The sequence below is a fragment of the Molossus molossus genome, unplaced genomic scaffold, assembly GCF_014108415.1.
Source record: "Molossus molossus isolate mMolMol1 unplaced genomic scaffold, mMolMol1.p scaffold_m16_p_1, whole genome shotgun sequence".
NCBI lineage: Eukaryota > Metazoa > Chordata > Mammalia > Chiroptera > Molossidae > Molossus > Molossus molossus.
The window spans coordinates 110,597,837-110,610,689 of NW_023425344.1; the positions used below are offsets into that span (position 1 = coordinate 110,597,837).

At 42.2% G+C, this 12,853-nt stretch overlaps 1 protein-coding gene across 1 annotated transcript in view; it reads right to left on the reverse strand.

The window, feature by feature from the left end:
* The window catches only part of MRC1 (mannose receptor C-type 1), a 92,403-nt gene extending 84,260 nt beyond the window's left edge, over positions 1-8,143 (reverse strand). Inside the window, exon 1 of the mRNA XM_036277665.1 lies at positions 7,965-8,143. Coding sequence (XP_036133558.1) covers positions 7,965-8,025 — 61 coding nt within the window. The 5' untranslated portion in view covers positions 8,026-8,143. The remainder of the gene's footprint in view (positions 1-7,964) is intronic.
* Positions 8,144-12,853: the final 4,710 nt, after the last annotated feature.

Below are 12,853 nucleotides of genomic sequence, written 5' to 3' on the forward strand. Positions count from 1 at the left end.
TTCAATCTTTCATTCACTCATCAAATATCCATTTGGGGAGGTACAAATATGAATCAATATGGGTTGTGACTTCAAGGAGAAAAACAGGAGACAGGAGCATGAAAATCTGCCAACTTCCTGTCTTCCTCCCTAAAGATAAGAATGTTTGCACCCTTTCTGGGTGTTTACTCCCATCTCGATAGCTCTCCCGTGGCCCGCTGAGCTCTTTCCGTGTCCTGGATTCCATTCCCTCCTGCTGCTCCATTCACTACCCCCTCCTTTCTTTCCTGTATCTTCAACCTCAAAATACCAGGGGCTCCCCCAATTTTGAGACAAATAAGTAATGCCTGTAGGCAATAATGTGGACACTACACCACTCTTTCTTCTTCCACTCAGAGCCACAATAAGTAACTCATTCATCTTGATGTGTCATGTCAACCTGATCATGACATAATCAGAGCGTCACTGCTCACGGGCTGTGACTTTAGTCAAGTTTCTAAACTACTCGGTTCTTCCTTTTCCCCGTCTGAAAAATAGAGGCAAAATAACAGGGCCTGCTGGCTGTTGTGAGAATTAAATGAGATCATCCAAATAAAGAGCTTAGAACAGTTCTGACACAAAGAAATTGCTTGATACATGTTAGTTCATTATTATCATTAACTCGGAAAAAATCAGTGTTGAAGACAGTGTGAAATGGTTCAGAACAGGATGAGACGAAAACAGAGCTATTGTAGCAGCCCAGACAGAGGGACAGAAGGACAGATAATGGAGACCCAGAGTTTCCATCCTCAGGACATGGGTGATGTGATGGACAGAGGTATGTCCTTTGGGGTCAGCAAACTTGCAATCGAATTCTGGTTTCACCATTTACCAGCTATGTTGCCTTAGTTAAATTAATCATTCTACCTTCAGTTTGCTGCTCAGTAAAATGGGGTTCATGATGCTTTCTGATAGTTGCTGTGAACTTCTAAATGAAATAATTTATATAAAATACCCAACTTGTCATTTGCACATAGTAAACACTCAAATGTGAATGCCCTCTCTTCCCCTGTCCAAGTAAGAAGTCTAACTGACGCAAATAGAGTGACTAAGTCCTTCTTCCACATATGGTAGTTTAGAAGAACATGTAAGTCTTTTTTTTTTTTTTTTTGGTACTGTACATGCCCCTAGCGGGAACCGAACCTAGGACTCTCTTGTCCGCAGGCCAACGCTCCAACCGCTGAGCCAAACCGGCCAGGGCTGTATATCTTTTTTGATCAATACACTCCAGCTGGTAAAATATATCTACTGCTTAGCCTCAGAGCCAGAAGATATGGTCAAAAATTAGCTCTGGGCCTTCCTGGTTAGCTGACTTCTAAGCTTCAATTTTCTTATGCAGTAAAAAGCAGATATTAACACCTGCCCATCACACTTCAAGGGTCTGATTAAGGATCTAAAAGTGATTAAGTAATGCAGTAAAGGATCTGAAACTGCTCTGTAACCTTCATTTGTTTTGAAATTGGAAGACTTTGTCTTACAATTCCTACTTCTCCTGATGTCAGTTTCAATTCTTTTTGAAAGAGCCCTTGTCTTCTTCTTTTTTTTTATTTTATTAATTTGATTTTGTTACAGATGTTTCTCATTTTTCCCCCATTGATACACTTCTCCCCTTCCCCCAACCCCATCCCCGGCTTTGTTGTCTATGGTCATGCATACATGCATGTAAGTTCTGTGGTTTATCTCTTCCCCCCTCCAACGCCCCCTCTTCTGAGGCTTGTCAGTATGTACCCTACTTCCATGTCTCTGGGTTAATTTTGTTCATCAGTTTGTTTAGTTTATTATATTCCACAAATAAGTGAGATCATGTGATATTTGTCTTTCTGTGTTTGGCTTGTTTTGCTTAGCATAATACTCTCCAGGTCCTTCCACCTCAAAGGATAAGAGATCTTTCTTTCTTACAGCTGCATAGTATTCCATTGTGTACATGTACCACAGCTTTTTTTATTCACTCATCTAATGATGGGCACTTGGGTTGTTTCCAGATCTTAGCTATTGTAAATAGTGCTGCTATGAACATAGGGGTACATATATTCTTTCTGATTGGTGTTTCAGGTTTCTTAGGGTATATTGATCCCACTATATGGGAGACCATAATTACCAATGATGCATCAGATAAGGGGTTAATTTCAAAAATATAGAGAGTGCTCATACAACTCAACAAAAGGAAGACAAAGAACCCAATTTAAAAATGGGCAGAGGACCTAAATAGACACCTCTCCAAAAAGGACATACAAATGGCTAAGAGACATATGAAGAAATGCTCAACGTCACTAATTATCAGAGAGATGAAATTAAAACAACAATGAGGTATCACCTCACACCTGTCAGATTGGCCGCCATCAACAAATCATCAAACAACAAGTGTTGGCGAGGGTGTGGATAAAAGGGGACTCTAATACACTGCTGATGGGAATGCAGACTGGTGCAGCCACTATGGAAAACACTATGGTGTTAACTCAAAAAGTTAAAAATTGAACTGTCATTTGACCCAGTGGTCCCACTTCTAGGAATATACCCTAAGAAAGCTTGCTTTCTTATCTCCTCCTACTCTCACTAATGTTCCACCTAATTTTCACTCCTCTCCTCCGGGGACCAGCCTAAGCATACAATGTTTTCATCCAACAATGCTTGATGGTAGCCAAGAGGTGAGATGTCAGTACCGTTCTCATGTGGACATCACTTTGACTCCCTCTCTGCTATACACATACACGCTGCTTCAGAAGCTCCTTTCCCTTGGCCAGCTCCTCTTGGGGCCTCTGGGACCGAGTGCTCCCGCAGTCCTCAAGGGTCTGTCTAGAGGCCAGGTGTAGTTGTGAGCACTGAAGGATGCCCATGGTCCCGCCTCTCCTGTCCTTCACTGAGGTTGAGCACTTTGGATTATTTAAAGTTCACATGTAACTAGTGGTGACTCTTCCTACTTAAAAATTAGGTCCGACAGCCTTAGAAGACACTGAAATGTCATGCAACAAAGCAATTGTCTTCTTACCGATGGCTACATATCCTCCACACACAGATCTCCATCTCCGAGTTACAGAAAAATCAGATGTGGTTTGCAACAATAACAAGAAAAATAGACAAATATAAAACCAATTTAAAAAGACAACAAGAAATTGGTTTTGCTCAACAACTGCAGAAAGATGAGAGACCAGAAATATGTATTTTTTAAAAAGTCAAAATATTATAAGGAAAATTTTGTGAAAATTAAAACTAGTCAGGAAATGGCAGTGGGGAATTGTTCCTTAAAGAAATCCTAGCTCGATATTAAACTAATCAATCAGTCATTCAGCAAATATACATTGCTTCTTTTTACTAGAACTCTCCAATGGGAGTCAGGAATTCTGAGCACTGACAGGTGATTCCACTAACTAGTTGTGAGACCCTGGAAAGATCATTTAACCTGTCAGGACTTTTCTTAGCCATAAACCAAGGAGGTTGGATGCAGCATGGGCCTGGGCTAGAATCAAATTCATTGGGCTTTTGTTTTTCACTCTAACTGGCCAGTGAGAACCTGTTGTTGGCATCTCTTCCCAACTCTGCCCCAAGGGGCATCACATTGGTAGTTTGAAATCAACCACGATGGGAGTGTTACTCCATGGAAATCAGTAAATGTCGCAAATCAATGCTTTTTCTTCTGAGAACCAGTTGTTAAGTTTACCAACACACCATGCCACTGAGCCAAACCAACCCGTTTCAAGCTGAGCTTCTCTGCTGTGGTCCAATCTCTGTGTCTAAGCAACTTTCACTGTATCTCTACTTTGATTATATCCCCTCTGAGACCTAGACATCAACACTGAATGCAGTTCTTTCTGCTAAAGAGATAGCAGGGCAAGAGGAGGAGGAGGAAGGGGGCCCTGGCAAGGCAGCTCAGTTGGTTGGGGTGTCATCCTGATATCTCAAGGTTGCGGGTTTGATCCCCGGTCAGGGCACATACTCAGGTTTCAGGTTCGATCCTCAGACAGGGCTCATGCGAGAGGCAAGGATCAATGCTTCTCACATGGATGTTTCTCTTTCTCCGTCTCCCTCCCTCTCTCTCTAGAATCAATGAAAAGCAAATCCTCAGGTGAGGAATTTATTTTAAAAAAATGTCAATGAAAGCGTGGAAAAACAAATCAGTGTTTCTCTCAAACCAATTTTTTAAAAAAGTAAACTGACAGATCTTAGGGGAGAGACTAACCACAGAATTTGTATGCATATATGCATAGCCTAAGGACTCACACACAGTGTGGTGAAGGCCTGGGGTTGTGCAGAAGCTGGGGGAGGTGGGAGGGGGAAATAGGGGACAGCTGTAGTACTGTCAATAATAATAATAATAATAATAAAACCTTTAAAAGAAAGCAAGAAGGGAGAATGGTCCCTCTATTAAACTTGGCCTCTTGGGTATGACATGGATGCCCACGGTGTCGGTGATGATGCTCTCAGGGAGGTGGAAGAAAGGTTCTGTGTGGAAAAGGAATAAACCACAAAGAAGAAGGGACACCTTTCCACGGGTTTTCTTAATAAATAAAAAGCCAGGGAGGGATCTCTGAGGAGTCATACATCCTGCTAACTAAGCTGGTATTCTGCTTTTATTCACACACCTCTGATCATCTGTCACTTAAGCCAAGAAAAGATAAAATAAGAATTATAGGCTCCAAAAAATATATACTGGAAGGGGGTCCACATTGTGTTTGTTTTTTATTCCCTGCTCCTCCCACATTTGTGCCGATCAAGAGGAAGACATCCATCAGAGTAAGGTATCCTGCTGCCTCAAGGAGGGAAACATTCCTGAGCAAATTGAAAAACACTTTTTTTCCCCAAAGCATTAATCGTCAGTTTAAAGAAAATATCCCCACCCCAGGATATTCTTCTATTGATTTTTGGATAGAGTGGAAGGGAGGAACAAGAGAGAGAGAAACATTGATGTGAGAGAGAGACATCAATTGGTTGCCTCCCGTATGACTCCAACTGACCAGGGCCAGGGATCGAACCTGCAACTCAGGTACATGCCCTTGACCAGGAATCAAACCCACGACCCTTTGGTCCTCAGGCTGATGCTCTAACTGTTGAGCCAAACCAGCCAGGACAAGAAAATTAGGGGCTATATCTGCACTGCCCCACGTATCCATAGCCCCATGAGTCTATAACATACGTGATAGATACAAGGCTAGTCTGACTTCAGATGTGCTCTAAATATAGAATACACCCCAGATTTTGAAAACGCAATTTTTAATGTGGGCTAAAAATATTTTGGATATATTGGGTTAGATAAAATATATTTATAAAATATTTTTAGTGTTTTTTAAAAACATGTTTTTATTAAATAAAGAGAGGGGGGGGGAGGAAGAGAGAGAGAGAAACCGATAAGAAAGAAACACCCATCTGTTGCCTCCTGCACACCTTGTACTGGAAGCAAACCCACAACCTGGGCGTGTGCCCCGACCAGCACCAAACCAGCAACCTCTCGGTGGACGGTCCGACGATCAACCAACTGAGACATCCTAGCCAGGGCTCTTTTTACTTTTTTTGATGTGGCAACATAATGTTGCCTATTATGTTTCCATTGCACTGAGCTGGGTTAGAGTTTGGATCTCAGACCCAGCCTTTGAACTGGTCATCCAACTTCTGTTTGAAGACCATTAGTGGCAGGGAACTTTCTCCTAAGCAGAGTATTGTACTTGAGACAGCCCCCGTGGAAGATTTTCACCGCTCTTAGTTTTAAGCCGTAGGGCCATGAACAATATATTAATTGCCCTGCACAGAACAGGCTCTCATGACGGCCACTGTGCGGTCACCCTGCGGCTGTCCACACACCCAGGTGGAGCAGCTCCCCTTCAGCACCACTGCTGGGTGCAGCGGCGAGTGGCTTTGTAGCCAGACTGCGGAGAAATACCTCCTCAGGCTCCAGGAATCTTTTCTCAGCATTGTTTCTTGAGAAACCTCTCCTTAAATACTTAATATACTGCTTTTATTGGACAACTAATTACTACTATAGGAAAAAAGTCACTGCTTTTAATAGTTAACACTGCTGAAGTCATTACCATAGACCATACTATGTTCTAAACATTTACTCACTGCATCACTGCAGTGGGGCAGGTAATATTAAACTCCCCACGTTACAGACAGGGAGACCAGAGCACTAAGAAATTAAGTAGCTTCCACGCAGGGGGCAAACCATACTGCCTTCGCTTGTGTTTCTATTTTTTATTTTAAAATTTTTTTTCCTTTATTGATTTTAGAGAGAGAGGAAAGGACAGGAAGAGAGAGAGATAGAAACATCGATAAGAGAGAACATTGACTGGCCGCCTCCTGCACGCCCCACCTCTGGGGATCGGCCGACAACCTGGGCATGTGCCCTGACCGGGAATTGAACCAGTGACCTCTTGGTGCATGGGTCGACGCTCAACCCGTGAGCCACACCGGCCAGACCACTTGTGTTTTTATAATCACTACGACTTAATGCTCATTACGATTGAACATTTGAACATTTTCCGTGATCAAATACTCTCTCCCTGAAAAGCTTCCTGATTATGTGGAGGCTCCATCTTACCCCTGCCCCCCAGTCCTGCCCATGTTGTTGGCACAGTGGCGAGCAGTGTTTGTAGATCTGAGAGAATGAAGGGGGATCAGGAACCAAATACTCAAAGTTGAAATCCCTTCTTTTCTCATCTGAAAAGAGAACTAGGAGCTTCCTAATTTATTTATGTATTTTACCTAGAAATCATGAACTGATGAAATAACAATAGAAAATTAACATTAATTTCAGGGAAAAAAAGGCACATCTAGGCAATGAGTTTGGAAAGTTATTTTTCATCCTTAAAGCCTGTGTTTTCTGAAAGGAGACAAATATCTTCTAAATGTCTATGTACTTTTTATGATAATAATTTTAAATAAAACTTTCATATCAGTTTTTATTAGGTATGTAGTCACGATCAGAAAAGAGAGGGGGGGGCAAACTGGGAGTAAAAACTCTCAGTCTCTCTCATTCTGAAGTTTAACCTGGTGACGTGTAGGGCAGTGATTTTCAACCGCTGTGGCTGCAAGAATTTTTAAAACATGCAGTACCTGACCTAGTCAGGAACACCGACCTCTTTCCCTTAGACTGCCAAACCAAAAAATGACAACACCCAATACAACAACAGCCATCCAGTGTAAATGAATCGAAACTCTACCTATTTTTGTTGTTGTTATATCGACAAAAACTATGGCATATTTTTTGGTGTGTGGCAGAATTTTAGTAATTAGTTTATGTGTGCCACGAGATGAAAATGAAAATCGTCGCTCTAGAGAAATAGGAAAGAGGGACTCGGTGATGCCTTTGAGAATTTGAAAAGCTCTGAATCGGTTCCTCGTGAGTCATCACCAGTCTCCAGAAAAAAAGAAACAAAAAAGAGGAATAAATCAGTTTGAACAACTTGGGCTACAGATAAGGATGAACTTTCTAGCAATAAAAACTAGGAGTGATTACCATGGTTCACGGAATAAAAGACAAATGGTGGCGATGACATAAGAAGCCTTTGGGGGAGACCCGTGCTCCTGTCCTTAGACCTACAAGGAGGAGAGACACCCGAACTGCACCCCCTGCAGCCAAAAACACTAAGAAGACACTTGCTGCGGATTAGGTGGAAATGTTTCAAAACGCAAACCAGAATGCACAAACCACAGAACTCTCTCTAAGAATACAGCAGGGAAGGGACAGGGAGCCACGAGAGGAGTCCAGAGGAGGACCCCGCTTCTGTGGGGCTCTGGGCACCTCTGACCCCAGAAGCAGTGCCCCCACCCAGCCTCCAAGCCTGGCACCCAGGCGCAGGCAGCAGATTTCCTGCAGAGCAGGTGGCACAGGGGAGTTCTGCTTCCCTCCTGGCCACAGGTATTGAAAGGAATCCCTTGGCACTAACCCTCCAAAAAGGAAGGTGTGCCACAGACCCCAGACCCCAAGTCAGGAAGCCCCCACCCCAGAGCCGACTTACCCAGCAGCTGCACAGCTACTGGAATGAGAAGCAGGAAAACCAGGAGCGGGGACAGCCTCATGGCCGGGCTGTGCTGCTCCCCAGACGGAGCGGAGGGCGCACCAGAGAACCAGAGCGAGGAGGGCGCGGATCACCCCTTCCCCACTCACTCCTTCTGCAGCCCTGCTGAAAAGGAGGGTGGAGGAAGCTCTCACTTTTAAAGGGCTTCTGAAATTAGGGAAAACCTCCAATAAGGAGATATCCTGTCACATGAGGGTGGTTAGAAAAACAGGAATTCAAAGTTACAACTTTGCTTCGTAAGCTAACTTCTGAGAAGAGCAGATACAGAGGAAGGGGAGAGCGGGACATGTGGGAGAAGGGTAAGAAGAGGGGGAGGTGAGCGGCCGAGCGGGAGAGCCGGCTGCGGGCAGAAGTGAACCAGCCGGGACCTGCGCCTTCTCCTGGGCTGTGCAGGGCCCGGAGGCCACCACCTGCCGGGGGAACTGAGGAGCCCTCTAGAGCAGCCGGGTCCAGGGCCCTCAGCAGACAGCCCTCTCCACAGGGACAGAAATGGCAGGCGCTAAAAGGGACAGTTTACAGTAGATACATTTTCTTTTCTTTCTTTCTTTTTTTTTAAATCCTCACCTGAGGAGATTTTTCCATTTATCTTCAGATAGAGTGGGAAGGGGAGACAGAGAGAGAGGGAGAGAGAAAGAGAGAGAGAGAGAGAGAGAGAGAGAGAGAGAGAGATTGGTTGCTTCCTGCATGACCTGACCAGGGATGAACTGCAAGCGAGATACATGCCCTTGGCTGGAATCGAACCCGCAACCCATTGGTCTGCGGGCCAGCACTCTAACTGCTGAGCCAAACCAGCCAGGGTGATTCATTTTCTTAATGGCTGAACTCAGTCCCCCTCATGCTCCAAATGCAGGGCTTAGAGTGTCTTTTTCCTCTTAGAAAGCTTCAAAAGAAACCATTCACCCGGAGCTTGGCTCCTTTAGCTAGGAGAATAACGAGAGAGGCGAACCCTAAGTACAGTAAGGCTGGGAAGGAGAAAGTTCTAGAAGTCTTCCTCTGGAAAGTTCTGCAGAAAGCAAGAGCAAACATGGACACAGGATTTGCAATAAAGCTTTGCTGCAGCCTCACCCTAGTGGGCCTCTTCAGACTGTCCTCTTGCTAGGAGAGAATCTGCTTGTTTGATCAAAAAACATATATTCATTACATCACAGGTGAAATTCTTTTCTTTAAAAAAAATAGTAACAAATCTATCACTCAGCACAATATTAACCCCCAAACATCTACTGTGTTATTTTTCAGAAGTCAAACATGAATGAAGAACATTTTGAATCAGGTACCGGTAATTAGACAGGCATCCCACAGCTGGGACATGGGGCATGGTAGCCTTTCACATAGAAGCTGCTGAGAGTGTAGTTTTTGAAATTTGAATGAACAGTTTGTCTTCAAGTGGAAAGCTCCCAGATTCACTATCTCTATGATAAAGTTATAAATTTCTCTTTCTCATAAGAAAAGTGTTCTTTGTTTTTGTTGCAGTGGTGGTGGTCATTTTTAACACTCTAAATGGAAGGTTTCTCTGACAGGAGGAGCAAGATGGTGAAAAATGTAGGCCCCAGGACAAACTGTTTCTTTTCATACAGCCTATGCTTAACTGACCAAAGAGTTGGTTACAAAACGGAAAAGAGGAAACAAACACATTTCTTTCTAAAACATTGCTTCACTGATTTATCATTGGGAAAAAAAAAAAAAAAAAAGGTTTTTCGAATGAGTCATTCGTGGCTTTTAAAGGTAAATAAGTTACACAAATTCAAAAGGCTTGGCCTAATTTAGACTTATATCCATTTCAAAAACAAATAAAATTAATTGAATTTTTTGTACACTCACATTCAAGGGTCTTTTGTATTATTACACAAATGTGTCATATGGCCAGAGAGGATCACTGGCAAAATCTGTGGCTTTAAAACAAAGAAAGCATGCAGCTGTCCAATTTTCCCAACACCATTTATTAAAGAGGCTGTCTTTACTCCACTGTATGCTCTTGCCACCTTTGTCAAATATTAATTGAGCATATTGCCTTGGGTCCATTTCTGGATTCTCTGTTCTGTTCCACTGGTCTATATGCCTGTTCTTGTGCCAGTACGAGGCTCTTTTGATTACAGTGGCTTTGTAGTATAACCTGAAATCTGGTAATGTGATCCCTCCAACTTTGTCCTTCTTTTTCAAGATTGCTATGGCTATTTGAGGTCTTTTTTGGTTCCATTTGAACTTTTGAAGTATTTGTTCTAGTTCTGTGAAGTATGTCATTGGTATTTTAATGGGGATTGCATTGAATCTATAGATTGCTTTGGGTAGTATGGACATTTTAATAATGTTAATTCTTCCAACCCATGAACAAGATATGTGCTTCCACTTTTTTATATCTTACTCTATTTCTTTTTTCAATGACCTGTAGTTTTCTGCAAATAGGTCCTTTATTTCTTTGGTTAAGTTTATTCCTAGGTATCTTAATTTTTTTGCCGCGATGGTAAATAGGATTTTTTTTTAGTTTCTCTTTCTGTGAGTTCAGCATTGGTGTACAAGAATGCCATCGATTTCTTGCGTTAATTTTGTATCCTGCTACTTTTCCAAATTCATTTATTAAGTCTAGTAAATTTTTGATGGAGTCTTTGGGGTTTTCTACATACAGTATCATGTCATCTGTGAATAATGACAGTTTTACTTCCTCGTTTCTAATTTGGATCCCTTTTATTTTTTCTTCCTGTCTGATTGCTGTGGCTAAGCCAAAAATGCAACTAGACCAACAACTTACACCCTACACAAGAATAAACTCAAAATGAATTAAAAACTTAAATGTGACTCATGAATCCATAAAAATCCTAGAAGAAAATGTAGGCAACAAAATTTTAGACATCACACACAGCAGAAATTTCACTGATACATCACCTAAGGCAACAGAAACAAAGGAGAAAATGAACACATGGGACTTCATCAAATGCAAAAGCTTCTGCACAGCAAAAGAAACAATCATCAAAATGGAAAGGCAACCCACTATATGGGAGAGCATAATTGCCAATAACATATCAAATAAGGGGTTAATTTCCAAAATATATAGAGTACTCATACAACTCAAAAAAAGGAAGACAAAGAACCCAATTAAAAAATGGGCAGAGGAGCCGAATAGACACCTCTCCAAACAGGACATACAAATGGCCAAGAGACATATGAAGAAATGCTCATCATCACTAATCATCAGAGAGATGCAAATTAAAACAACTAGGAGGTATCACCTCACACCTGTCAGAATGGCCGCCATCAACAAATCATCAAACAACAAGTGTTGGCGAGGGTGTGGAGAAAAGGGGACTCTAGTACACTGCTGGTGGGAATGCAGACTGGTGCAGCCACTATGGAAAACAATATGGTGTTACCTCAAAAAATTAGAAATTGAACTGCCATTTGACCCAGTGATCCCACTTCTACGAATATACCCTAAGAAGCCTGAAACACCAATCAGAAAGAATATATGTACCCCCATGTTCATAGCAGCACTATTTAAAATAGCTAAGATCTGGAAACAGCCCAAATGTCCATCAGTAGACGAATGGATAAAAAAGCAGTGGTACATATACACAATGGAGTACTATGCAGCTGTGAGAAAGATCTCTTATCCTTTGAGATGACATGGAGGGACCTGGAAAGTACTATCCTAAGCGAAACAAGACAAACAGGGAAAGACAAGTATCATATGATCTCACTTATCTGTGGAATATAATGAAAATAACAATCTGAGGAAAAGGGTAGTCCCAGAGACGTGGAAGTGAGGTACAGACTGACAATCCCCAGAAGAAGGGTGGTGGGGGAGAGATAAACCACAGAACTTGTATGCATGTGTGCATGAACAATGGACATGGACAACAAAGCTGGGGACAGGGTGGGGAGGGAAAGGGAGGGGGGAATCAGTGGGGGGAAAGGAGAAACATCTGTAACAAAAATAAATTAATTAATTTTAAAAAATAAACAAATAACTAAAAATAAAACAAAGAAAGCCAACTATCTCACGAAAAAATTGACCTCATGACCCTGACTTCACTGAAACAAAGATGTATGGGGCTAGAAGAGTGGCAACCAGTTCATTCCATCTAAACAACTACTGAACTGACAGGAACTGCCTGAAGTAACTATTTTGAACTCTGGACTCCAGGAGAAAACTTGTATCCAGTGGAGAGCACCATGGAAAGGCTGGTAAATTTGGGTGTTTTCACTCTTGGCCTGTGGTCGGGGCTACCTCCTTCCATCCCCCCGCGGTACGGCACACAGCAGTGAGGGTGGCAGACTGAGTTTCCTAGAGCAACCTGCTGGAATCAGGGTGGACAGCAAAGACCTTCTCCTCCAAATGTCACAGCTGTGTGTTCCAGAAGACCTAAAACTATCAACCTTTTGGAAAAAAACAACAGGAAAAATCCTTATGAGATTGGATTTGGTAATGATTTTACATATATATATGTAAAATATACCAAAAGCACAGGTAACAAAAGAAAAAACAGATAAATTGGGCTTCATCAAAATAAAAAACTCAGTGCATCAAAGATACTATCAAAAAAGTGAAAAGATGACCCATAGAATGGAGAGAATATTTGTACATCATAAATCTGATGAGGAATTCATATCCATATATATAAAGAAGGTCAATGCAACAGCAGCAACAAAAACAAAGCAATGCATTACAACCAAATTGCTCTTGTGCGCTGCTGACAGGAGTATACTTGTGGCCACTGCGGGAAACTGTTTGGTGGGTCCACAGAAAGTTAAACATAGAACTGCCATATGATCCAGCAAGCCCCCTTCTAGATATGTACCCTAAAGAATTGAAAACAGACACTCAGCCTGGCCAGTGT